A 27,200-nucleotide genomic window follows, 5' to 3' on the forward strand; every position below is an offset into this window, starting at 1 on the left:
ACATTGAAAGCACCATAGATGTCCCTACTTAGAAGATTTCCGTGAACCAACAAAAATATCAACGAACGTAATTTATTCGAAATGCTCGAGTATAGATTTAAAACGACTCGAATCGTTTCGCTTTCATTGCTCCCAGTGGCGGTACAAGATGGTGTGGCATAGGTGGTATATCGTTTGGAGAAGGGGAAGGGCGGTTATCGCAACGCAAACCTGAGATAACGAAGGCAAACAGAAACGCGCATCGTACAAACCCTGTGCCCACACCGTACCATCGGACTTCCTTCTGATTATGGTTACCAATATTTAAGTCCGTAGCGTGATTACCGCGTTCCTCGTGTCAACGTTTCTTTTTTCGTTTTTTTTTCCTGTCGCCATATCCGATACCGATTTTTTGTTCTTATATCAATAATATCGCTCGGTTCTAAGAAAAGTTTCTAAACGCCTCTAACCGACGAAAAATATGAAATACTTAAACATTTCGAGAAATTTCGACACCTCTATTATCAGTTCTATATACTGATTTAGGGTAGAGGTAGAATGAACGTGAATTTTTGTTCGTTTTCGAACGAATTATAATCAATGAAACAGGTTTATCGAACGCGGTTGTAAAACAAACCATACTGCAGGGGGTTAACGTTAGAGAACTACCGCACCCGTCAAAATGGCGGGTCTCTGTTTCCTTATTTCGCAATTATTGATATTTTCAAAGCGTGAAACATCCGAAATGATTTGAAAAATAAATAATTTTACTCGAATAGCATAGTAAATGCATAAAGAAGGCAGAAAGCAATCTATTGCTACCATTTTTATAAAGATTATATATTAAGCATATTAACGCTTTTCAAATATAACTTTCAAAATGTTGTATTCTGCTGTTCTTCTCTATTTGCAACTTCTTTAACAGATCATTCTACGTTTCAAACAACAGATCGTTGCAAGATGAACATTTCCAAATAAATTTTCTAATTTTTGTCCCCGTTTTAACGCCAGAACTTTGCGGCAACTAGCTTAAAATTTTCTTTATTCTGTATATCACAAATGAATATTAGAAATGCGTCAAATTTCCCAGTTGCGAATGCGTTAACCAGTTAGCTGTTTTTGACGAATACAATCGCCACGAACAAATGGCAAGATTTGGGTTACGAGTACACTCGTCATCGCTTACTTCCTGCGGTATATTTTAGATACATATTTTTTAAAAAGACAGCGACAGCTAACTGGTTAACCCTTTCATTACAATGTACGAGATATCTCGTTCATACCATCCAAGAAACCAAGATATCTCGTCACATTGACACTAAAACTACCGAGCAATCAGAGTGACTTATTTCCAATTTTTTATAACAATTAGATCAATATGTTTCTTGAGATTCGAAGGGTCTAGCCTTGTATCTGCGCAAATACACAGATACAATTTCAAATCTTTCGCAAAAACGCCTTCATAATTGAAATACTTGTAAAGTAAGAATTCTCGAATGAGTCAATTTGACCCGTCCGGTGGTTTTAGTGTTAACCGCTCGGTAGTTGTATCGTTAACGTATAACAGTACCTTCACGTTCTTATCGTTTACAGATTTCCCTGCTGCGTCGACAAAACAGCGAGCTTCAAAGGACCGTCGTCGAGCTGAACGCGAAGCCGAAAGGCACGGTAAGTCAACGATACATCAATTTTTCCAGCAGCGCGTTGTATTTAACATGACAGCGGAACCAACGAAAACTATAAAGATTACCAGCTCTTTATCTGAGCTTAAATATTCATGGGTTGCAATCAGAAGTAGAAGGTTTTCGACGCAACAAGAAAAAGTGGCACGCGATAACAGCGAGCACCGCTTTCTACAAAACCACCTCGGAGAATATTCAATGAAAGGAATCCATAAACTGTTCTACGGTGTGACGAACTGTTCACATTTGGTTCACTTTCATACGCCGCGCCGCGTATATGCTAAGTAGCAGCTGATGATGCAGATACAAATCTGCTAAACACTCCCTCCCGTATCTCGGGCTTCTTCGTACCGGCTCTATCCCGTCCACGCTGCGTTGTCGCATAAACTTCGACTGTTACAATCGTGCCTGGTAGGTATATTGACTTACAAACGCCTCTCGCGCTCAAAAATAATCTCTCGCCCCCTGGATTGATAAACTGAAACCTATGGTGTGAAAAGACGGTGTTAAAAATAGGCGAATTTCGGTGTACGCCGGGAACCAACAATTCTCTCGTGGAGTTATGTGTTTTGTATAGAGAATTCGAAATTGTAGTTTCGTTGGTATTGGCGATGGGTAAGTTTTCGAATTTGTGGTCAGTGGTCGTTTGTGTAATTAGAAATACATTTTGTTTAGTTGTAATTTCTTTGTTAGCTTGGGATGATAGTGTACTGGTGAAACAGTCGTTTGGAATATTGAGATTATTTGTGAAGATTATTGTAATTTGATGTTTAGTGAAAGTAAAGAATAATGAGAAATTGTTAATGAAGAGTTACTGTAAACAAGAAAATCTTTTCTATCCTTGACTTGTCATGCAACATTTATATAAAAAAAAAATTATAGAATATTATGAAATTCTTAGTATATTTTTCACGTCAATTCATTAAAAATTATTGCACTAATTTTATACTGAGTTATTATTGTCTTTTGTTATTGCCTTGATAACTGACAGTAAATGATCTTGAAATATACTGCACGAGAAAAGTGAAGCTATTTTTAAATCGTCTTTTCCTCGGTCTTTCCAGGATAATATTCTGTCCAATTAATATATTCAAAAAGTCAATACTGAAAAATATACAACTTCAATTATTTATATTTTTCGTTAAGTTCTATCTTTTTCGTAAAAGAAGAAACCTTAAGAAAATTGTTAAAAAATGTTAAATATTCTACAATCTTATAACACATTAACTATTATGTTGTATAATATTTATTTCTCCTATAGATCAATTTATCAATACAGAATTTCTTTTCAAACTAAAAATTATAAACACAAGTTTACTTGAGATAACAAATTCGATTAATTTATACCTTCATTTTCTCCATATGATGATTAATTTGACTCTTTTTGAAAATATATTTTTCGCCACGCATTCATTCATTAGCGCGTTAATTTAAAACAAATTAAATGACACACGACGTAGGAATTTAGGAAGTGTTCCAATAATAATTTGTACGTTTTATCAGCCTTCTTACCAAGAAGTTGAAAAGTGTACACGCAGCTGTTAGCCGTGCATACAACATACATCTCGCTCGGAGTTCACGGCGAACAGAACTTTCCTGAACTTTATGGCGCCCGCGTATGCAGAAACAACGCATCGCGCATGCTTCATAAAAGTGGAAAAAAAAGGACTCAACAATGAGCACGCCTTAAGAATTGGTTGCGGTTGCACGATCCATAAACCACGCATCCTCGGCTAGTCGCAAAACTCCGTTAACGTTCGAAAGACGGTAACTCTCTGTTAGATCATCCACGTAAGAATAATTCACGATCGAGTGTCATTAAATTGCTTGGCACAGTGCATTATTAAGTTTCGAAGGTGACGCAGACGTTTACATTCGAATACCGATTACGAGCTGATTAAAATATTGCTTGCGCTTCGTTTCTATTTTTTTCCGATCGGTTTTACTATAATAGGTATCTATACGTAACCTAATTGAGAATCGCAAGAAAACAAATCTTAACAAAGGTCTCAGATATCTAAATTAAACGATGCTTATGACAAACTGAGAACATTAGTTTGAAAAGTATGTAAATTTCCTTTTTTAAACGTATCAATTAATAATCTAATCCACGGTCGAGTGTCATTAAATTGCTTGTCGCAGTGCATTATTAAACTTCGAAGGTGACGCAGACGTTTACACGCCAATACCGATTGCAAGTTGATTGAAGTATTGTTTGCGCTTTGTTTCTATTTCTTCCTGTTCGTTTTGGGTTTTTCTTTGTTCGATAGAACAGTCAATTTTGTACTTAATAGACCATAAGGTATTATTTTAGATTTAATGCTATTCAATGTTTTTTTAGTTGGATTAATATGAACATAATAGGTATCGATACGTAACCTGATTGAGAATCACAAGAAAACAAATCTTAACAAAGTTCTCAGATTTCGAAATTAAACGATGCTTATGACAAACTTGGAATATTAGTTTAAAAAATATGTAAATTCTCTTTTTTGAACGTATCAAATAATAATCTTAGTACAAACGGAATTTAGCACTGTAATTCTCGCATCCGTCAAAATGACGAGTTTTAATTTTTTTAAATGTTGTGATTATCAATACCTTAAGAGTGTTAAATACCCAAAATGATTTTAAAAATAAAGATTAGATTAACATTATTACTTTCATTATTTCTTAAGAAATTTTTGGAGTAAATGCTATGCCACTTTATTTTGTCTAAAATATTTAATTTAATCTTTTTGTTGTTTATTATTTTTGACATATGCAAAACTATTTCCGTCCATTTGTTTATTAATTACCTAGAAACCACTTATTTAGAAATAAGCACAAAAACATAGGTTAATATTACTTTCGTTTTTGAGAAATTCATTTTTTCATCATTTTTTAAGAGATGTGTACCATATTTTCGAACGAAGGCAGCATTAATTACATTAACACTAAAACTACTGAGCAATTAGAGTGACTTATTTCTAATTCTTAATAAAAATCAATACAACACGTTTCTTGAGATTCAAAGAATCTCCTGGTCTTGTATCTGCGCAAATACACAAATATAATTTCAAATCTTTCGCGAAAACGCCCTCATAATTGAAATAGGTGCAAAATAAGAATTCTGAAGTGGGTCAATTTGACCCGTCCAGTAGTTTTAGTGTTAACACTAGGTTTATGGAACGCGTCGAATTGGCGCATATTGGATTTTAGAAATATTATTTTGTAAATGTTTACGCCGATTTTGATTGATGCGATCACACTGACATGTACCCCAATTACCTGCTACCGAATCTCTAGTTTCCACAATCTAAATAAACGAGCATCAATTCTTTTAGGAATAATAGAATGAAGTGTACGATTCAAGTCACGTTCGTAAAATCGTACGCAAAAAAAGAGGAGATTGGTAAATCCTCGTGCGAATCAGCGTGATCGCGATGTGGAATAGTGTAGGAAACAGTTGTAAAAGCCACATCGATGTCGCATCGTTTAGCGTGATAGGTACGTTCACTAGGAATGTTAGATAAGCCGATAACCGTAGCCTCGCACTTTATTTCATATCTTAGGCCAACAAAGGATCGGTCCAACCTCTCTCTTCCACCGGTATCATAAATACCATTCATGGAGTTTCCTTCGCTTTTCCCTCGCTTCCGACCATATATACTGGAACCTCCTTTGGGCAAACCAATGGCTCAACTGAGCGAGTGTCGACATTATGGGACACTCACTGTGTATGTGTTATTCGCTCTGTATTTTAGGAAAATAAAGTATATGTACAGAGTTCTGTTTACATGGAGTATCCATTCCACGTGGATTCGTTTTAGACGAATGAAAATCGCGTAGTCTAGCAGTACAAAATGAAAAAAAATATTGAAAAAAGCTGGTATACATTTTAGAAATACATATTTATTGCACACAGCTTAACACTGGAACTGTGAATACTTATTACGATTAATAAAGGAGTAGCAATAATTGCTAAATAAGAGAACTGAAACCTGTTATTTTGAGAGATGCAGTAATTCTCTGTGTTAAACGAAAAATAATAATAGTGACATTTTAGAAAACAAAGGAAAAGGTGAAGGTAAATACATAGACCTACAAAAGGCAATATTGAAACGAAATTGATAAATAGTTCCACAGATTTCTTGAAGCATTTTTTATTAATACAGTTCACAGTGCACTTCATTTTGTTTTTACACGATCGATTAAGTTGATATTAGAATTTCGATGATCGTGTTAAATCGAAGTAAATCTTGCAAAAAGAGGAAAATCCCTAAATCGTGTTAAATCAAAGTAATGAAATAAACTCACGTATTCGTTATACTGTCTATAAACATGAAACCTGCAAGATCCAAAGAGCTCATACATCCGCATGCCAACACACTACCATCTCTATATTTAATTGTTAGAACGATGTAGCTCGAGTCTCAGTCGATATTACGTTTGCGTTATATTTTTATTTGACTATAAAATTGAAAAATTTTAATATTCCCTTTATTATTTCCGGATAGATATAGGTATAATTTTACATTATTTGCATGTTTTACTTTGGCAGCTCTTTTTATGGAAGTTACACGAGAATTTTTTTCACTACTTTCGTAACTTCCCTGCTATGTCGATTCATTGATTTTTGCGAATGATCACTTCGCGGAGAATTTGTTGCAAAGTAAAATAGGAGTTTCCTTCTTTTTATAACTTCAGTATAGTTTCCTTTTCTGAAATTGTTGCTTCTTATTGTCTTCTCATTTATACTGCATTTACATCTGCATCATTACACCCACTTTTTCTTTATATTGATGAATTTACCAATTAACTTTGATAAATGAATGAATAAATTGAATGTAGGGTTATTGTCAAATGACAGTCGTGTAAGTACTGTAAAAATTTGCATCAAAATTTTATAGAGACATTAAAGATTGTTATAAAAATATTAAATTAATAGTGACCACAATTAATGTCGCAAAATAAAAAATCTACCAATACTTACGTTTCACTAAAAACTTCTTATCTTACGTGTGTCTTTTATTATTTGTTTGTACCATGCAATTAAATAGTGATAATAAAACTTGTTATTTTAAATTTAGAACAATTATAAATAACAATTTAATAGTGACTCGTGTAGTTTATTTTATACACGAACTGTATCTAATCCCTCTGTTAACGAAGTATGAAAATATTTTCCCGCAGAAACTTACGAAAATCTGTACATGTAACTCATATGAAATCAAAGTATTTCTATTTAGATATTGCGACATTTGAAAACTTTTGCCAGTAGTATAAGCAAATGAAACATCGTATGTAATCAAGTTATAAAATCAACTAAAATGAAACATGTAAAATCAAAATTACATTTATAGCACATTACTTATTTATTAAAAATTTGTACAAGATGAAAAACAATCGAGCCTCGACTGAATTCTAACACTTGTTGAATTCTTTTAATGACCTATAAAGTACGTTTTGCGACACGAAACACGTGCAGCCACGACACAATCGAGTCAAAGGTATTGCGCTGCCTTCACGACACTGAACACCGGATGTAGCCGATGACCTCCGGCACCTCGGCTTTTAATAACTAATCAGGTGCTAAGCTTCGTACTTTTTCCACTTCCATCTTGAAAACGAACACAGGCAAGATAAAATTCGTGGCCGTGACTCATCCCTGGGCAACAATGAACACCAGCTAAGCAGGGCCGCATTTTAATGCGTTACAGTCCCTGGCCATTTTTGTATTTGCCCCCTTTCATCACCCATCGATTTCCTCACTCAGATCTCACAACGTTTCCAGCAATGGAAAAAATTCAAGAAACTGAAAATCATGATTAGACTGCAAATATTTATGCATTTATGCGAAACTTGTACAAAGTTGCACAACATCTAGGTACTTAAAAAAAAATATATAAATAGGTGTAGTGCTTTTTATAAAGTTTGTTAGGAAAAAAGTATTTTCCATTCGAAACTGAATCATAATCAATAAATTTTTACGTTTGGAAACACTATTAAAAAACTATAGATTTTAATACTGCCCATAGTTCTGCAAATTGTTATTACCCGATTCGTGATAAACAATGATGCTAGATATTCACTGAAATTTCCTATGGAACTCTTTAAGTATGTTTTATCTAAAATATTTATGTTTCATATAACTTTTGTACGTTATACTCAGTGTCATAATATCTTTCAAACTGATAAACTTTAGTTTTCAACTTAAAAAGTCTGGACTATAGAAGGTCAATTTGTTTGCATAGATTTTTATTCTTAGAACACTATGTTAATTTGTTTTCATAGGTCACTTATTATCAGAGCACTGTATTAATTTTTTATAGGTCCTTATTGTTATAACGTTTACTGTATAAGACAGCACTACGTCCAAGTCCTATCGTTTTTAACTCTGGGTCCTTGAAACTCAACGCAGTTAATGCATTGAAAACTACCTAATGCGGCTCTTATCGGTCTCCGTTTAGAATGCTTCTACGTTTCTGACAAGCAAGCATATACACGGTATGGAATTTTTTTTTTATTTCTAACGAAGTTCCTCGCTCAAACTTTGGATCTGCAGAAGCTATTCGAACGTAGCAGATGGTTCTTATTAAATAAATTCCTTGTTTGAATATATATGGGACACCGACTCGTGAATATTTATGTATGGATATTTTCCACGAATTTATTAGTATTTAAATATAATCCTATAAAAAGCAGTAAAATATGAGATATTCCACGGTACAAATAAATTCGATTCCTACACATTTTTTCGTTTAATATTGATTGTCGAAGAAAGTTATCGATATATTGTAGTCAGCTTATAACGAAGCTCGTGTCACACATATATGCAGATGTAGAAAACATTTCATACGCGATACACTTAACATTGCCAACCGAAGAAACATATTTTATATAATACGTTACTAACAGAATTATTGTGCTCATCGCTTTCATCCAACCGAGTGACATCTGGACACCTGCTCCTGCTAAGCTTGTGCTAGTGTCCATGTTAAATGAGAATATCTATTAGTCTGCAATTGTGGTAATTTTTTAATATTTTATTGGTGATTTTAACCATTTGTTTCTCGACATTAACTCCTTAACCTACGATCTATTTCATAACTGCACCACTAAGAATCACTTTGTCATTAATAATTCACTAGAAAAGAAGGAAAACTCCATATTCCACTATATCCACGTTTACTTTGAAGTATAATAATTAACAACAGAAATATAACATTTAATTTGGACTGAAGAAAATTGAGATTTATTTTTATTCATTTCAATTTGAGAACCTGGCACGATATTCTATGATAAGGGGTTAAAGTACAACTTTGTTTTGTTAATTACTCTACTTTACGTTTTGTATATCTAATGAAACTCTTTTATAATAATTTAAATATCTTCATGAGAAGTCTAAGTCTGCCTAAGGATATTCCAATTTCTTGGATTGCTATTTATTCTTCTTTATACAATGAAGTTATACTTTGCTCTTTATCATTGAGATATTTATCGTGCATTACCATATTTAAATTATGCAAAAAATGTATGACTGGCAACTCTTTTGCAACAGTGAGTTACAAAAAAACACTACAAAATGAAGATGTCGATTCTATCTTGATACACATGTAGATGAGTTTCACGTTTCTCATTTGGAATTCATTACCTGCGGTGATCTCTTTCCCTCGAGTGATACAATTGGTGTTGCTGATTTACTTTTTCTTAATTAAAAGGTTTTTTTATATATTGCTGGTGCTAACGTTGTGCTCCACAGTGTATATTAGAAAAACACAGCACTATTTAGGACGAGCTAAAGAGGTTCGTAACTTAATGACGAGAATTAATGCAAATTATGTGCACTTGTTTATGCATAGGCAATTGCAAGCATTTATTACCTCTGTCATTGATAAGGTGACAAGACGCAAATAGAACCATTCAAAAGCTATATAATTGTATTTTAACCTATTAACCGGGCGATTTCTTAACCAAGAATGCGCATACGAACACGAGTGAACGGAAATGATATGTATTTTTCATTCAGAATGAATACATTTATGATATAATATACATTCCTATAGACAATATCGTAACATTTTATATAAAAATCTATAAGTAAATAAGACAACTAGAAATCAGCTAAAGATAGTGATAAATATAAAAGTAGAATATATTTGTATTCCATAGTTAATAACATTGCAATATCAACCCTTCGACAAAAATTTTCATTATGAACATTCATTATGTTCTGACGAAACATTAGCAATATTATTTGGAATATACATAAAGAGTCATCTTGCATAAACTAAGGAGCAGAATAATATATTTCATATATTGATACCTTATTTAACATTTAATACTGAATTTTTAATTTTATTATTTTTCTGTGTTGAATTAAATAGTACTTAAATACTAAAAGTCGCCTCTCGCGTGCAAAGGGTTAAGGTTTAATTAGTTCAAGGATAATTTACAAAAGCTTCTTGTTTTGAGAACTCAGCAATAAAAAATATACAAACTATTATTATACTACTTTGAATTACTCATTTATGAAAATTTAGAAATATGTGATTTAAAATTATTACTTGACCAAAGAAATCTAGCGTGACCGAAAAATGATGTACTTGTTATTTGTTGTAAATCAGGGATTTTAATTAATTATTAGCTTCAGGGCTTTAAAGGGTCGAATTTGCCACTGCTGCTAATGAAGTTTTCGCCATAATTTGTCGACCTCGATGTAGTTAATCGTACCATTTAAACATGCACCGAATAAGAGCATGTTAATTGCTGCCTCACAGTGCTGTTTGAACTTACACGCGCGTTCTATAGAACTTTAATGAACAATCTCGATGTTCAATACCCTTCCAAAATAATAACGTAACTTCCTCGCCTGTTATTAAACGTATGAACCTGTAACATTCGATTCGGGCGTTATTATTGATTTTATTAAATCCAGGCTCCGATAAAGAATATGTTAGCTTCGCCTCGTATCACACGTGTCATATATCTGTTTCGGTGAATTTGGAATGATTAGATGATAATTTTGCTAAAGACAGTCAAGCAAAAAACTACGACTCCGCAACGAATTCAGTTATAATAAGACATCAATGTGAATCCCCCGAATACATTCAATTATTGAATATATCTAACATTTCATCGAAATATAATATTCAGTGTAAATTTTCGATTTAATTACTAGTTTGTTGAATTGTTCGAATTTTTTTTTCTAATAAATGAATGGGACTTTATTTTACCTAAAAAGTTATGTCACGTTTAAAATTTTTAGGAAAATATTTAAAATAAATAATAAATATTTCCACTTCGATTCTTCCATTTATTTTATAATATATGTATGAAGAGTCACAGGTTCATAATAATAATGATCATGAAATAATTAATAATAATAAATCAACTATGCTTTATATGAATAAATCGATATATATAATAACTAATTTGTAATACTATAACTTGGAAACATTATTATAAATAAAATTTATTGATTGTTTTAGCCCAATATTTTCGCTAACCCCTATAAGCAAAGGTTTATCGAGTCAAGGGACGAAGAGTGATGCAAATTCTCAAACACCCGCATGCACATAACTCATAATTTCCAATTAATTTTCATCCGAACGGCAGCGAGTCGATAACATCAAATGGCACATTTGAAACGCATAATTTGAAAATTCTTGCGGCCGTCGAATCGTTGACTATGCGATCTATTAAGAGTAATCACATAAGACCAGTCATACCGATAAAAAACTTACATAATCGTAGGAAATCTTCCGATTAACTAAACGTTTCGACGTGACGAGGTACACGTTTCATTGTGACTTATATACATAATTACTGCTCTTTCACCTTTCCCGATAACACATCGAAATATGATAGGTCGAATATCAGGGGTGCTTGGTCCCCGGGGGTGATAGTGACCATGACTACTACCCCCGCGAATGGCTATAAATGTAGGTCGACTGAGCTTCCATTTTGCTACACGCTGCTGCCACTGCACTCATGGTCGAACGATAACTAACAATTTCGCCCAAAGGTCAGTACAGAAATATTATAAATTGAGCCATTTTTCTTCTTTAATGGCAGAAGTTCATTTTTTCGTACATTGAGATATTTAAGGATTTGCGTTTTAGTCGGCTTAAAAATATTAGCAAACTTTCATCAATTCGAGTAATGTTTATAAAACCATAAACTTGTTAAATTTTATCATGCAATAATAATTAATAAAATTATTAAAGAAAATAAACGATTTTTTAACTACAAATGGACTTAGTCCATTTTCAAAGAAAACTTTTTTGCGATGACATTTTACAATTAAACTTCTTTTCATTAATTAATGAGGACATTGTACGTCATTGGTTGTGTTATAAATGTAATGTTGCTCGCTTCTAGTTAGTTTCGATAGTTATTTCAATTTGTATATGAGGCAGTGTACTTCGATATCTGCATTTTTAATGAAACCTTAATTATTTTCTTCATGTTACTCAATACCTCACGACATTGCATCGACTGCACCTTATCGTGTACATAATTCACAAGCACTTTTATCTGACCTGCTTATTTTTTCTTGTTTTCAATAGCAAATGCAAGAAACGTGGAAAGTTCAACTAAAGCACTAGCAAACGTAGTTGGTTGCTCTTCAGTTTGATGAAACAGAATATAATATTTCTTTGTCTTCTGCAAGGAACTGCTGTTGCTTAGGATATTCATTTTCTTTCGATGTTCTTGTTTCTTTAGTCACGGCTGACGTTCAACGTTTAGAACGGATCATCCTATTTTCATCCCTCTTACATGCAAATGAATGAGTTTCGGGCCCTATTTTCACACCTACTGCATTCGTCGTAGATAAAAAGAAGTTCGGACCCCTCATGGGAAATGCTAATTGTCAGATACATACGTGACCGTTTCAATTATCCCTTTTTTTGAATGAAGACATTTGAAATATTATCGAATTTCAATGTTTTAATTCGAACTGCTTTGTGATCTTTAAATTTTGAAAAATTAACGTTTATCATGAATGAAAGTCAAATTCATTTTCGGCACTCTATGCTTTATGAGTTCCAATTTTGTCATAACGCCAGAAAAATTTATGCTATGTTTTTGGACCATCTAAAGTTGAACGGTCCAAAGAAGGTTTTTATTATTAGCTTCTTCTTTGTAGTCAGAGGATAAAATTGCCCTTACATCCGGCGTAAATTACCTAGTTAATAAATATATGAAGATTACAAAATACAGTAATATATCAGTAATTAATTTTCCTTCTGCAATTAAATATATAAAATTTAATTTTCCCTAAAAAACGATGAAACTTTCTCGCCAACCTAGGAACTATAGAATTGATGAATTCTTTGAATGCATTTTCTGTAGCTGCTTGGTTAGTAAACATCTTCCCTTGCAAGTAGTAGTCGAGATGTTTGAAAAAGTGGTCATCGGTTGGCAACAATTCTCAATTTTTGGAACTTTTCTTACATAATAAAGGCTTTAAGAATTTTTCGTTATTAAGGTATATAAAGGACATCATCTATGATGTCAGACAACACCGTTTATTCTTTATACATATTTTTTTAGAAACAAAGAATAAATAGTAATAAAAATAAACTTTAGAACACGCCAATTTAGTTATTCTTTAAATTCACAACTATGAAAACAAAATAGTACGATTTCTTTTGTAGTATTCATCCACGTAAATATGTCTTTATTTATTATATTAACAAACATCCTTTTAAACTCATCCTATCAAAGAAAAATTCCAAAAACGACCCGGGAACTTTTGAACGCCACTGTATGCTGGACGAAGCGGAGCTTCATAACCCAATTCGTTCAACTTTTGTAACGTTGATTGTGTGACGTGTAGCCGAGCATTGTCGTGTAGAAGAATTGGGCCTTCCCGATTGGCCAATGCCGGATTTAATCGAAATTTTTTTAACCAACGTAGCACCGAACATTCATTCACGATGTCTCGTCCAAATGCGTCATTGATATTGCGAGGCGTTCTCGCAGCCTTATGACTCAGTTTATACTCATACAAGAATATTATACGAATTCGGTTCCTATTCATTTTTAAGATTAAAACTACCGAACACTTAAATGGTCTTTTTGAAATTTCTCTATAAAAATTCCAAAAGTGTATCTATTGAGACTTTAATTGATTTAAAATTCAGTTTGTGTATTGCTAGATAAATTTCTTTAATAATTTCTCACAGAAACATGCTTTTAATAATTGCATTATTAAACATTGACGGGTCATGTTGGACCATCTGGTAGTTTTAGCGTTAATTCAATAACATGAAGTGAGCAGAAATTAACAATAAAAACGAAAGCGTACCTATCAGCATGCAGAGCGACATCTGCACTGTAAAATTATATTACAGATAAACAGAACGAAGTGAATTGTTCTCCCAAAATCAAGCGTCGAGGTTCGAAAACTGGAAAACCGACATTAACCCGTTGCCCTATGATTTATTTCTTACCCATAATCAATGCAACTATTTTATCGTTAATAATTTATTAGTAAAAGACACAATTTGTATGCTTATCCTATGTCCACGTTTACTTGAAAGGTTAATAATTAATAATAGAAAACTGATATATAATTTATATTCAAACAATATAAATACCACGTCGATTTCTCAAATTCAGTTTGAAATTTTCGTCACGAGTCTGTCACGATATTGCAGGCGAAGAGATTAATTTCTTACCAACCTAATACATCGAAAAAGACCAGCAAGATACGCGTTGACGAATGTTTGACGTGGCCGAATAGTGCGTATCGCGAGTGACGTGTGCCGGGTCGCTTAATACTTTCGCTGCCACAGTGGTACTATGGGACCGAAACTTCGAAATCACTTGAAAACAATTATAATTCATAAAAGAACCGACGTCGAATAAAACTGTTCGACAACGTAAATAACTAGATAACAGTGTAACGTACGCATTGCGGTAGTAAATCATTAATAATTGTTCCTTTTTATCTTTGCTACGAAGGAATAAGTGATACGTAAAACGTTCATGTTTTCCGTGGCAGTCGGCGTGTTAACGGAACCCGCCTCCGGTTAAACAACGCTCTTCCGCCGAAAAAAAGAAATTCCTCGTAGGTGGGCCCACGAAATGCAGGGGGAGGCGAAGAACAGGGAAGAGCCCGAAGGGGCCGATCCTACGATTACCATAATGTCACCGGTAATACCTTTTTCCACTCTGGTTTCCTTCAGCTGCGCCCGCAGCACGAGTTCGCATGGGGGCCGATAAAAATGTCCTGTCGTTAACAGCGACGCGTTGTACATTCGTACGCAAACATGACCCAACGGAAAGGCGGCAGCTAGCCTAATTACATTATTCATGACCGTGTCCGCGATATTTCTCCTCCGAACTCTGTATTTTGCTCGGGAGTCATCGCGCAAAATGAATCTTCGCTTGGCCCAAGATAATTCTTCCGCTTTGGCTGGGTTTGCGTAGATGTAAGGGTAGCCGGTGAGAACATCGACGACAGGGAAGTGTGGGAATATGTTTCGTTGTTTTATCGTGGAAGCTTTTATGTTGAAGCAACGAGTGAAGCGGGGAGCATTGATGTTAGAGCTGATACTTGGCGCATTGCTTTGATCGTGTTGGTAATGAATGTAGAAGAATTGGCGAGGTGTTTGTTGATATTGGAACTATGATTTGATTCCCTAGTTGCTTTTGATAGAACTATAGTGTATTAATGGAAGAAAAAGCTGTATGCTGTTTCTGTGTTCAGATTTATTCTAAACTATAGAAGTTGCTAGTAAGGAATATATTGTTTGATTAGAAGTCGAAAGAGCTGGATGATGTTTATATTTATTAAACGATATTTGGAATCTTTGGAATGAGTCCGATATTATAGGGCAAGGGGTTAACACTAGAACTACCAGATGTGTTGAAGTGATACATTTCAGAATTTTTATTTCGTTAATATTGAAATATGGAATACGCTTTTTCAAGAAATTGTAAAATAAGTTGTCTGTTTGCAGACGTGCAAGCGTAAGGAACGTTCCAAATTTCAAGGAATGCATTGTTTTGGGTTTTCTAGAAATTTCGAAATAAATGACTTTAGTTGCCTAATTGTTCTAGTGTTAAATGTGCTGTATGAATTGAAATTGATACGATTTTCGTAACTTTATAATGAAAGCATCGAAGACAGCTGCCTTAAATAGCTTCTATCGATGATTTGATCGATAATATCGATGTAAACGCAGCTTTTAAATCTATTTAATCTTTAATTTAAATTGAGAATTAGTGTTCTTTTAATTGCTGATTCTACAAGTGTTTTAAGTATAAATCTTCAGTGATCTTGAAATTTTTGAAACTATGACCTTGACCCAACAAAATTTACTATCAATTTTTTCCCTTCAGATCTAAAATAGGTATACTATGAAACACCAATGCAAATAAAACAGTTATGTTAAATGTTTGTCAACTTTGGAAATTCCATTCCTGGACGCTTTCCTCTATTTACATAATACACAATTAATTCACTGTTGTCATTTATTTTTTTCGAACTGTAAACGCATTTGTAATTCATCGAGACCTAACTTGTTTCCTGAATTCCCTTTAGATTTGTGGCGCATTATTATGCAAATGTCGGGGAAAACGAGATGCCCTTGCCGCATACATTTTTGTAGGAAATATATATATTTCAGCAGCTTTTGAAAAATCGTCAGACAATCAAATTGAATTTAAATCGTCCTAACTAACCGCATCTAAACACGACATTCCGAAAGACACGTTCACACTATACATTCTTGAATATTTAAATATGATTCTTTGATTTCTATGGCATGAAAGAAAGTATCCTAATTAAGTCGATCGCTAAATTAAATCTAATTTATAATCAGTTAAATTCAGTCTAGAAAATAAATTTCTAAACTCCACGACTCTCTCCCATATCTCCTCATAACGAAATAATTAATTTCAAATGCAATATATTGTGTTGACGCGAAAGTTTTGACTTTTTAGTTTTTAGATTTAGTTTGGTAGCTCAACTGTCCGCAGGCTAAACCATAACTACATAAGAAAAAAGGAAGAAAAAAGTGTCCTTTATACAACAACAGACGTTATTTGTATCAAAGAAAAAAATATTCTTGTTATCCGCGCACAATAAACGTCAAAATTTTTGCATCGACCCAATAATTGTTGCATTCGTCAATGATAATTTGGATAATGCAAGATTACAACGGTGTATGCTTAGAGTTTGTATTCACCGGGGATTATTGAGTACATCTAAAGCGCGCCTTGAAATCGAAGAGTATAAAATAGCGCAAAAAGTGGGCGTTCAGGGCAACCTTCAAACCTGCACTTGCAACATACACATACATAATTATTACAGTGCTGGTGTAGCTGACTACCGAGAGAAAAAGAAAAAACATAAACTATCACACCAGGTTTTTTACCATTATCTATGTACATTTATATTTTGTCTTGTTGACATAGTTGCAAACTACGCTGGTCTTCCACAAGTTGACCAAGCTGGTATAACATGCACATTTCTCACGTTTCTACTATACGCTGCCAATATAGTAATAAAACAATTACTTGTATAGTAGTATAATATTTACCTACAAGTAGTATAATTGCCTACACCGTAATATAATAATTGCATGTAGAGTAATATAATAATTACTTATACAGTAACGTAATAATTACCTATACAGTAACACAATAATTGTCTACACAGTAATATAATGAAACCTAAATATTATAAACTCCATTTAACGCTAGCCTAACGAATAAAAAGATCGATCGGTCTTTTCCTCACTTTTTCGAAAGTATCAAATATGTAGATCATTTTGGCAAACGGGTCGAAATTTAAATATTCAGAGAAATTGTACCAATATACATAAACGGGCGATAATTTCACGTTTTTTCAATTTGTAGGGAATATTCTATCTAAAATACCTTTTTACAAACATTAGAAACCTTCTAAAATATTTTCCTTCTTTTCTTACTTCTACTCTAAATTCTTTTTCTACAATTGAAGTATTAAAAGAACATCGCATTTTTCTGAGGAAGAAAGAAAGTTATCTAACACTACGTTAAACGTTACGTCATAATTCCATTATCGTTTAACATGATCAGTACTAAGTATGACTGTTATTGTAGCTAACTAGTAGCAAAAAGAAAATTACACTTACATCGTATGCTACAAAATAATTATGAAAAGGAAACGAAGTTTTTCAATTTTAACACTTACAATGTTTCGTACAAGAGCTCTTCAATTTGCAACGTAATTGGAGCGCTTGTAAGATTTAGCTTGACTGCATTTCCATAGCCCTGCGATCGTAACACACCCATAGATTCGTGCAATACTTACGTACGCGAATATACTCGTACGCGTCTGCCGTTCTGACACGGTATGCGTTTACCCGGCGTCCATCGCTCGGGTGCACTTGCGTTTGTTATCGGTAACCCGTCTAATAGAACTGCGCGGCAGGCGTGCCGTACTCTCTACACGGCAAAATATCCCGCTGAATGCATTAATGCATTGGCATCGATGCACACGCATTCGTCCTGCGAAACGAAGTTATCCAACTACCTCCTTGATTATTTCCAACTCTGAATGGGAAAGACACCAATGTTCCTGGAGAATCGTATAATATGTAACAAAAATAAGTAAATCGAATTTTCGGCGAAGAAATAGATGATTAATATCATAGAAAATATTCCATTTTATACAATAAAATTGCTTTCATTTGTCCAATGGTTTACTTACTAAAATATTGAAAGTTTCATCATTCAACGTCTTGTAAATTGTCCCGGTCGAGGGCTTAACCCTTTGACACGGTGCGATATATCCCCTATAGATTTGCGAAAAGTGATGGAAACATATATTTTCATGACTTAGTCACTCACCATCATTTCATGTCTCAGTTACTTAATCTCAGTTAACTCAGTTAGTAAATACTTTTATTCGACGTCGATCTCATTCTAATTGTTTGCGAGCAATTAGGAAGCTGCCATCACCGGTGACCACTATGGCAGTCACAACGTATTAATTCGAGACACACATATGATTGATACTTAACAAAAAGAGAACATACAACTCTGTCAGTAAATACATATAAAAAGAACAATTAAATAGACTACAGCAAGACTCAGTATGCCAATAGAAACAATTGAAAATGTAAATATTTAACAATTTAACACGTTGCCACTATCAATTGTAGTACACGTAATTTTTCTAAGGTACCATTTTTTGTGAGACATGTAGCAAAGAATAACGATACGCGTCACGAAGCAGCGGAAACCGAAAGAAGTCCCATCAAAATTCATATAAAACTCACCAAAAACTTGAATGTAACCTAATATTTCATCTAAAAAATCAGTGCACTTCATAAGCAAAATATAATCGCAATTTCCGGTGTTAACACGTTGAATGTCATGGGGGTCACAGGTGATATAAATAATGCTATCTAATGCGGTAACATCCAACTATATGAATATGCAATTCAATCGAATGATTCAATATTACACTTTTTCCATTTTGTGTATTTTGCTCTATAAAATCGCGCGGCATTTGTCGTGTTAAATGAGACCTGGCCATTTCACCGGCAAAGCCGTCTCATCCGGAATTAGCCTACAATAAATTTCCGCGAACCATCCAACGATATCCCGAACGATCAAACTTGTAGACCCAACTGCCCAAAGTGTCCCATCAGCATAAAAGAGGTCTACAACCAAGGTGGCAAATTTGCGCGATTTGTCATGGTGGAATGGGCCACACGCGTGTTCCTGCGCCATACCTTCGCCTCGTATCTAGTCTTCCCGTGTCCCTCCCCTACGGTTCCAAGTTTTTCGTTTGCACAGGGCCGCCTGTATGCACCGCAGTGTCGGCGCGGGCGGCCGGTGTCCGTGCCACCTCTAGACGCGTACATGTCGTTCGTAGGAAATCTACTTGCCCGTAGAATATCTGGACGGTCACCGTGCATACGTATCTTTGATATCTGGCTACGTCGGTTCTTCGGCCTGTGTGCGAGCGAGCGAGCTAGCCAGCTAGCCAGCTAGCTAGCTAGCGAGCCAGCCAGCCGTTTTGTGTGTCAGCAGCGCTGTAGAACTCGGCGGCCTCTTGGTCCGTGCGTGCGCGTGTGCGTGCGCCCTCCCCTCCTCGCCGGGGGTTGCTTGATGGTAGGAGGTGGAGTAGCAGCGAACGCACAGTCACTTCTCGACGGTCGGACGGTGAACGTGGTCTGGGGGCTTCCGGCACGTGAGCAGCCGTTAGTTTCCTTTGGAAGACCGCAGGAACCACCAGAGTGGTCCCATCGGCTCGGTTGCCCCTGGGTGTCTTGTGTTATCCCCCAAACTCCGCTTCTCCTGCGAAGCAGTCAGGGATCGCCGGGACGAATACCCTTCCACCAAGTAAGAACATTCATTCCTGTTAATAACGATCACTGTTTCACCCGATTAACTGGGTAGCAAGCCAAATGCTACTCTTGATCCTCTAACGCTAGAGCTACCAAACGCATCGAACTAGCTTCGCAGTTCTTCCTGCAGGATTATTGGAAAGACAGGCTTTCCAAGGAATCATTAGATACTCTCGGGTGGATCTGAACTAGGGCAGATTGAAGTCTCTATGATTTTCGAACACTTTACGAGAAATGAAACGGGTTTACTGGTAGATTTAGCGTTTACCGAGAGGAAGTGTCAGAAATACATCGGATGTTTGAATTATCACGAAGAATTGTTGCTCGGTTAAGGCGTATCGTTTTTATCGACCAGTTTCGGCGAAGGAGATCTCATTCGTGACGCACCTATTTGACGGAGGATTTGCGAGTACCGCGTGGATTCGGAGCGAAGAGCCGTGTGTGCGGTACGTGCACGCCCGTAAGAAACGGCTTTGCCACCCGACGTTGTTATTCGCTCCGATCGGAGGCCGGAGGGCTGTGTAATATTTGCAACGAACGGCGGGATTCAAATTACGATGTTACGTGTCGTTGATTCTGTTTAGAGTACGCGGGCCGAGTCGATACCGCGGGCTCGCAGTATATTACGTTTCATCGGACAATGTCTCGCGAGGTAGCCTTAATAAATTCTATGTGTCACGACTCGTCGGTGGAACAAGGTTAATAATTCCCTCGCCGCCGCCAATCGAATTATCTCCTGTGATAGATACCAACGGCGCGGGGAAGTTGCCAGCCGGCGCAACAAGTTTCCAGCGGGGCGCGATCCAACTTCACCCCTTCGAAACTGTTGACGGGAAAGAAAGAGTTAATTGGGAACTACTCGAGTTTCCATTGTAAATTAATTAGAGAGATTTAGGAATAGACATCGAGTTACAATCGGTTACATCGAGATAAACGGTTATAAGAGAAAGAAATTAACTTCGCCTTTCGAGGGTTTTCAATTTCAATTGCTAAATGGTTCACCCTTTCGCTGTACAGTTATGAGATATCTCGTAATTTGCGACGCAAGTTTGGATTAACTGTTATATCCCACGACTGACAATTTTAGGAAAAAGTAAATAATAATTCTTTATAATAAACACAGACGTAATTCTGTTTTCTTGGAAATCAATTTTTGTTACCCAGGGCAGGACGTTAATAATTTCCGTTTCGTTATTGTATATTTAATGTTAGTACCAAAGAAATAGATAACAATAATACACGTGATTCAATCCTTGCAGTCGAGGAGTTTTCAATCGCCACTTGATTTAGTACCCCAAACTTCCAAAGCTTAACGTTTAACATTCATCTTCTAATGCATTAATACGTGAAATATTGAAACAAAGTATGTTTGTTCTGTGATTTATGTATAACTTTTCTATAACACCATCCTAAAAGAATATCCACATTTCATTAAAAAACGACGAACGTTTCTAGCGAAAAATATCCAAATACAAAAGCTTAGTATAACACGACACAGATCAACAATTGGGCTAATCCAGTCAAAAATCCTAGCATTGAAATAACCGCGTCTCTAACACAATTATTTATTTATATAATTTCATCGAATTCTTCTATTCTTCGATTTACGGGGCAAATAACTTTAGTGAACGGTTTACTCGAAATATTACTCGGAGTTTTTGCCTCGCGTTGCGAGCGACGCAGCCAATATGGCGGCCTGGCGTCGCGAAAAAGATGGAGTCGTTCGTGGAAAGAACCGCGGCTGAAAGGATGCCAGCTTATTTGCACAAACGCAAATCGTCCCCGTACGATCTGCTCCGCCGACATTTTCCACCGGGCCCGTCGACGGACTTAACCAAACGATATCGCTGATAATCGCTTTCGCAAACGGCTCGCGGCCCATTTCCCGCGTTACGATTATCCTCTCGGAGCTGCGCGGCGACCGCTGCGCGAACAAACATTACGAACGGGATTAACAGTCGGCGCGCAAACAATCCCAAGAAGTGAATTTCCGTAAACGCGCTCCGAAAGCTTCTTATTTGCCAGGCAAAAGATCTTCTGTAGGCGCGCCCGGGTGATTACGGCGAACCGGTGTTCTTCGATCACTGGACGCAACAGTCGTCTAACGGATACTTGGAATTGATTTTTTGGATCTCTTCGCTCGAAATTAACGTGTTCGGTTTGGTGGTTCTTGATAATTGTGTGCATTCAGTGAGAGAGGCATTTGTATTAATTAAATAATGAGATTTGTGCAATAGCGATTAGCGGCCGGTACTGATGGAAGTTAGTTCGAATGTTTTCACTGATAATAATGGCACTTTATTTGAATCAGTGAATAAATGTTACAATTTTGTGTAGCGTATTTTGGGGTTTAACCCTTTGACTGCTGTGGGCTCATATATGCGTCCAGCGAAAGCTATCAGTGTGGACTATGAACGAATATATGCGTCTAGCGATCTTTTTAGTCTCGTGCGTGCTGCGATGATAATTATAAGTGCATGTGATTAACATACATTGTCAATATTACATTTCACATACATGAATTACAATTACAATTTAATTACAACTCAATTAATTGTATGAATTAATATAATTCATCGATCTTCAGATGAGCAAAAGAATTTTCCGTCCGCATAGAATGTTTCGGCTGGGAGTATTCAGAACTCAAAGGGTTAATTTAATTCAGGGTTTTTCGTTGTTTTCAGTATTCTGAGTTGCATTCAGGGATACTGAAAGGGTTGGAAGTTGGTCCTTAAAGCTGATATTTTAGTATTTAAATAAGTGAATGATATTGTTGTGTTATGTACATTATATTTACTATATCGAGTGTAATCAAGTGTTCTAGTTTTGCAATACTTTTTGCTGCATAAAATTGTCCCACGTGTTCGTCCATGAACAACAAAGTGCAAGTAATAAAAACCAAATTTCTTTCATTTGTAAGTTGAATCTGTCGAAAACTGCAAGGAAAATGAACTTCAATAACGAAATCATCCAATGTGTAACTGGCAACAAGTTATTTAAGGAAAATTTAATGGACTGTATTAAATTTAAATATATTTGTAAAGTATACGAGTTTTAATAATACTTGTAAACAACATAATTTGCAAATATCGTGTTTGATCATTGAAACGATTGTACGTGTTAATTAACTTCATTGGTTCTTATCCATTGAATGAACGATACATTCGAATATATTTACCAGTTCTGTTTACTTTTTAATTAAATACATATTGCAAACTTCATTATAAATTGCTCAAGTAGAATATTATAGTTACGACTTTCATTTCTTCATAAGAATATGCATACCTGTACAAGAGCCATGCATAATGTATTTATTTATTAATATTTATGCATTGACGCTCTTTAATACATGTATAATAATAGGATATTCAAACTCTTTGCTGATTAAAATAATTTTCCATGAGTTTATTTGAAACTGAGAAGCGAATGATACGTTTATATAAAAATCTGATTGTTAAATATATAATTTATCAAAGGCTAAAGTACGATTCTTTACGAAGAGATTCAAGCAATCTTCTGTGAGAAACTTATTTAGACTTCTTAATTGATAATTTTCCTATAAGGAAAAAAATAACTCTAATCTTTGTGGTTTTACGATATCATGAAATAGACTTGGACGCTTCCTGGAACTTAGGCTTTATCGGTGACAACTTAACAGTGTATCGCTTTAAGACCACGTTGTATGCTCGTAGTTAAAATGTAGAGTCACTAGTAGAAAGCGGCAATAAAGAAAATACGTATGAACAAACTGAAAAATTCTGCATCCTATTTAAGGTTTTAAAATACCAATAGTCACGAAATTTTCTTTCAAACGATTGCTTAATTAAAAATGAAGAAAAACAATGTGAAGGACTAAATAAATAAGAAGAAATGTATAATTTCAACGATTAAATTCTAAAAACTATAATAATAAACTTCTACATTTAATTCTATTGTTTTTCGATCGGTGTAGAAATAAAGGAATAAGAGAAATTCTTAAGGAGTTATTGTTACAATACAAAATTTAATCACGTTATCGAAAGACGAATTTCCTAATGATTTTAAATTTAGCTCTTGAGTTTTATTTGATGCATATTAATGCTTGCCCACATCAAAATTTAAAATCTTTCTTCCATTAAAGAATTTTTCTTTATGAAGCTTCCATACACAATACAACTGATAAAATTTAGAATAGATTCTACAGTGTTTTACAATCCTAAAGTTACAACATAGTTAGAAAAGTTAAAAACCTCAACCGTTTGAGTGCTGATAAATTTTCTTAAATACCCATATACCAAAAATAAAGAATAAAATGCATATTTTGTATAGCTACAAGAAATACCAGTGGTAACAATTTATTCTACTTAGCTATGTATCGTTAAAAAGTCATTTTTATCAACAAAACTAATTTTCCATTTTCAAATCATTAAAATTCACCATTGATACGAATGTAACGGCTCAGTATGAATAGAAAGATTGCATTAACAGTATTGTATTAATTAACAAACGGTTAATCACACATTTTCCTTTTTTCGAACAATCGAAGCTTGCCCCGAATTTTTCCAGTTTACTATCGCAGGTGTGTTTTGTAACGGTGACTAATGACGGCGCCGCGGCGTATCGTACAATCGATAGATTACGGCGTTGCTTAATTTATTATGGATTTGTACGTGTGGTTGTGATACTGTTCCGATGGGGACGATAACGCTTCTTATCGCGACACTTAGAGCGTTTCCGTTACTATCGCGCACGATAGAACAGAGAATGGAGTATGTATTAATACAGCAATACCCGCTTAAATTTCACAAAACTCGGGAGTCAGTAGTGAAATTTAAGCGGACAGGGTACAGTCTTTTTATAAGAAATGGCTCGAGCACGTCTCTACAGTAAGAGAATAGATATAACGAGAGCAAGCAAGATGGTCACGGTACATACAAACGTGACGCAAATTAAATCAATTTGATCGATTTCGAAAATTCTTTTAACGGATAAAATTAATCCGATTTACGTCTTCTTAGGGCTCGTTTCAATCGGATGAATCTCAGCTATCCATGAATGCTACAGTTATGAAAATGAAACGAAAATTGCTGTAATTGAAAGTTTATTGCATGTTTACTTTTCATAATCGCAGCATCTTATTGACGTGTGCCTGTCTTCTTTATTTTCATTGTATTCATTCTCTACTCTTGCATACAAATGAGGGAAGCTATCGAACCCGGAAATTCAAATATTATGAAACGTTTGGTGTAAGTGGAGTAAGTCAAGCCCAATATATTGCAATTTTCCTTTCTGCCAAATTTCACTTTAAAGGGGTGAAACTATCCATTGAAAAAATGAAAATTTTTCAAAATACCCGCACCACTAACCCTTAAAATTGATTCTTTTATTTTGCAATTTTGTAGACGTGAAAGAACAATGTACTTTCTGTTGAAACTTGTTTTCGCTATCTTCTACCGTTCTCGAGAAAATCCACGGGAAAGAAGAATTTGCATTTTAAGGGGTGGTTCCATCGCTTTGAAGTGAAATTCGGCAGGAAACCATCTATTATCTTTTCGATACTCATAAATAAAAGAAATTAAGAATAGATCATTTTGACTTGTCTCGTAGTTCTAGTGTTAAACAAGCATCACTGTATTTCTCTAAATGAAGAGAGCTGTTTAATCAATGAACTGTGTTCGACGAGTATACACGTCATCTTAAAACGCAAAATGGTACTAATTGTTTCAACGAAAGATTATTTATTTTTTCAGATAAATGTGTAATTCTTCTCCGTTTTCCTTTAGTTTTTCGTTCGAATATGTTATAGATGCATTTGCTCTGTGTTTGGCGAGTATATACTTTATTATTTGATTTTATTGCGCGCACAGTGATTTTTCAAACTAAATTCAACAGTTACATGATTAAATGAAATCGATTCCGTGTTGCTCGAACGATTTCGATCTAAATAACACCGATCCGAGTAACACGACAGTATTTTTACAGGTTCTGTAAAAAAAGGGTAACGCGATCTTGATCGTGTTTTCGATTCTCGAATGGACCCCACGGTTCTTGCGCTTTGAACGGCATGAAAAAAACGTGTAATTACAAAATGCCCCGGCGGTACACGCTCGCATTACTTGCAACTTATTAAGTCGATCCTTGTACTTTAACCTTACAGTCGACAGTTCGGAATCCTTCGTAATATGCAGTTTCACGTGACTCGTTGCATTTGCCTGTCGTTTCGAGCGCTATACTTTTACTAGCTTTACTGGCCGGCAGTAAAATCTCGAAGGAACTGTTTGCCATCGATTCAATTGAAGATTCCATTCAACCGAAGTAAAATGGGGACTATCGAGTTCTTTGTTGTTTGGAATATTGATCGACTATTTTTAATCTGTAATTACAATCGCCGAATTAATACAATTATTAGGAATTACGTGTTTCTGAGAAATAAAAAGCCCGACTATTAAATATTTTATATTGAAACGTGAGAAATAGGATCGAGAAGAGATGATAATTCGTAAGAACTTAGTCAGTTGCTGCAAAACTTAATTCGTAAAGATTTATACCAAAACTTGTTCAATTTCTGCAAAGCTTAATTTAGACAAATTTATACGAAGACTTATTTAATTTATTACTTTCGCAAAGTTATACACAATACTACAGGTTGTTAGATAATACACAAAACTATAAATTGCACGTTGCAAATGATATCAGACGTTAAAGCAACGTTATATAAATTTATTTAAAGGGAATAATTAACACGTTGCCACCTAGAATGTCAAGCACTCGTTGACATTAAGGATCTCAGGTGTCACATCTCGTAGAACTTCTTTACTCCCTCCGGCAAAAGCGAAATTAATTCTGCAATTTCCGAATGAAAAAAGTATGCTTTACCTCGTGTTGTTGTTCGATGTTACCTTAACCTGTTATTTAAAGAAAAAATTGCATCCATTACGATTTGAACATATTTAAATGTTCGTAACGTCACAGTAATACTTATTATTTTGTTCTGGAGAATCTACCTGTCAATATATCACTTTTCGCAAAGATTTTATGATTGAAATACAAAAAAATGTTTGAAATGGACAATTTTATTTTTCATCAAAAGTAAGGTTCTTTGAAATTTAAATAAATGAAATTTAGTTGAAAGATGAAGATAACGTGTGCTGCACGTATAATTAACGCGAAAGGCGTATTGAAACGAATGGAATGGCATTATGCAGTCCTGAAAAGA

General features: G+C 34.9%; 1 protein-coding gene across 3 annotated transcripts in view; it reads left to right on the top strand.

Annotated features, from left to right (window-relative positions):
• LOC116428606 (uncharacterized) overlaps positions 1 to 27,200 on the top strand; it is a 79,747-nt gene that overhangs the window by 3,546 nt on the left and 49,001 nt on the right. Inside the window, exon 3 of one of the 3 annotated variants that reach the window (XM_031980435.2) lies at positions 1,573 to 1,647. In XM_031980435.2, the coding sequence (XP_031836295.2) occupies positions 1,573 to 1,647 (75 nt within the window). Of the gene's footprint in view, positions 1 to 1,572; positions 1,648 to 19,674; positions 20,001 to 27,200 lie in introns of those variants that run through there. The other 2 variants (XM_031980436.2, XM_031980437.2) reach the window with 2 other exon arrangements.

The sequence above is a fragment of the Nomia melanderi genome, chromosome 1 (assembly GCF_051020985.1).
Source record: "Nomia melanderi isolate GNS246 chromosome 1, iyNomMela1, whole genome shotgun sequence".
Lineage (NCBI taxonomy): Eukaryota > Metazoa > Arthropoda > Insecta > Hymenoptera > Halictidae > Nomia > Nomia melanderi.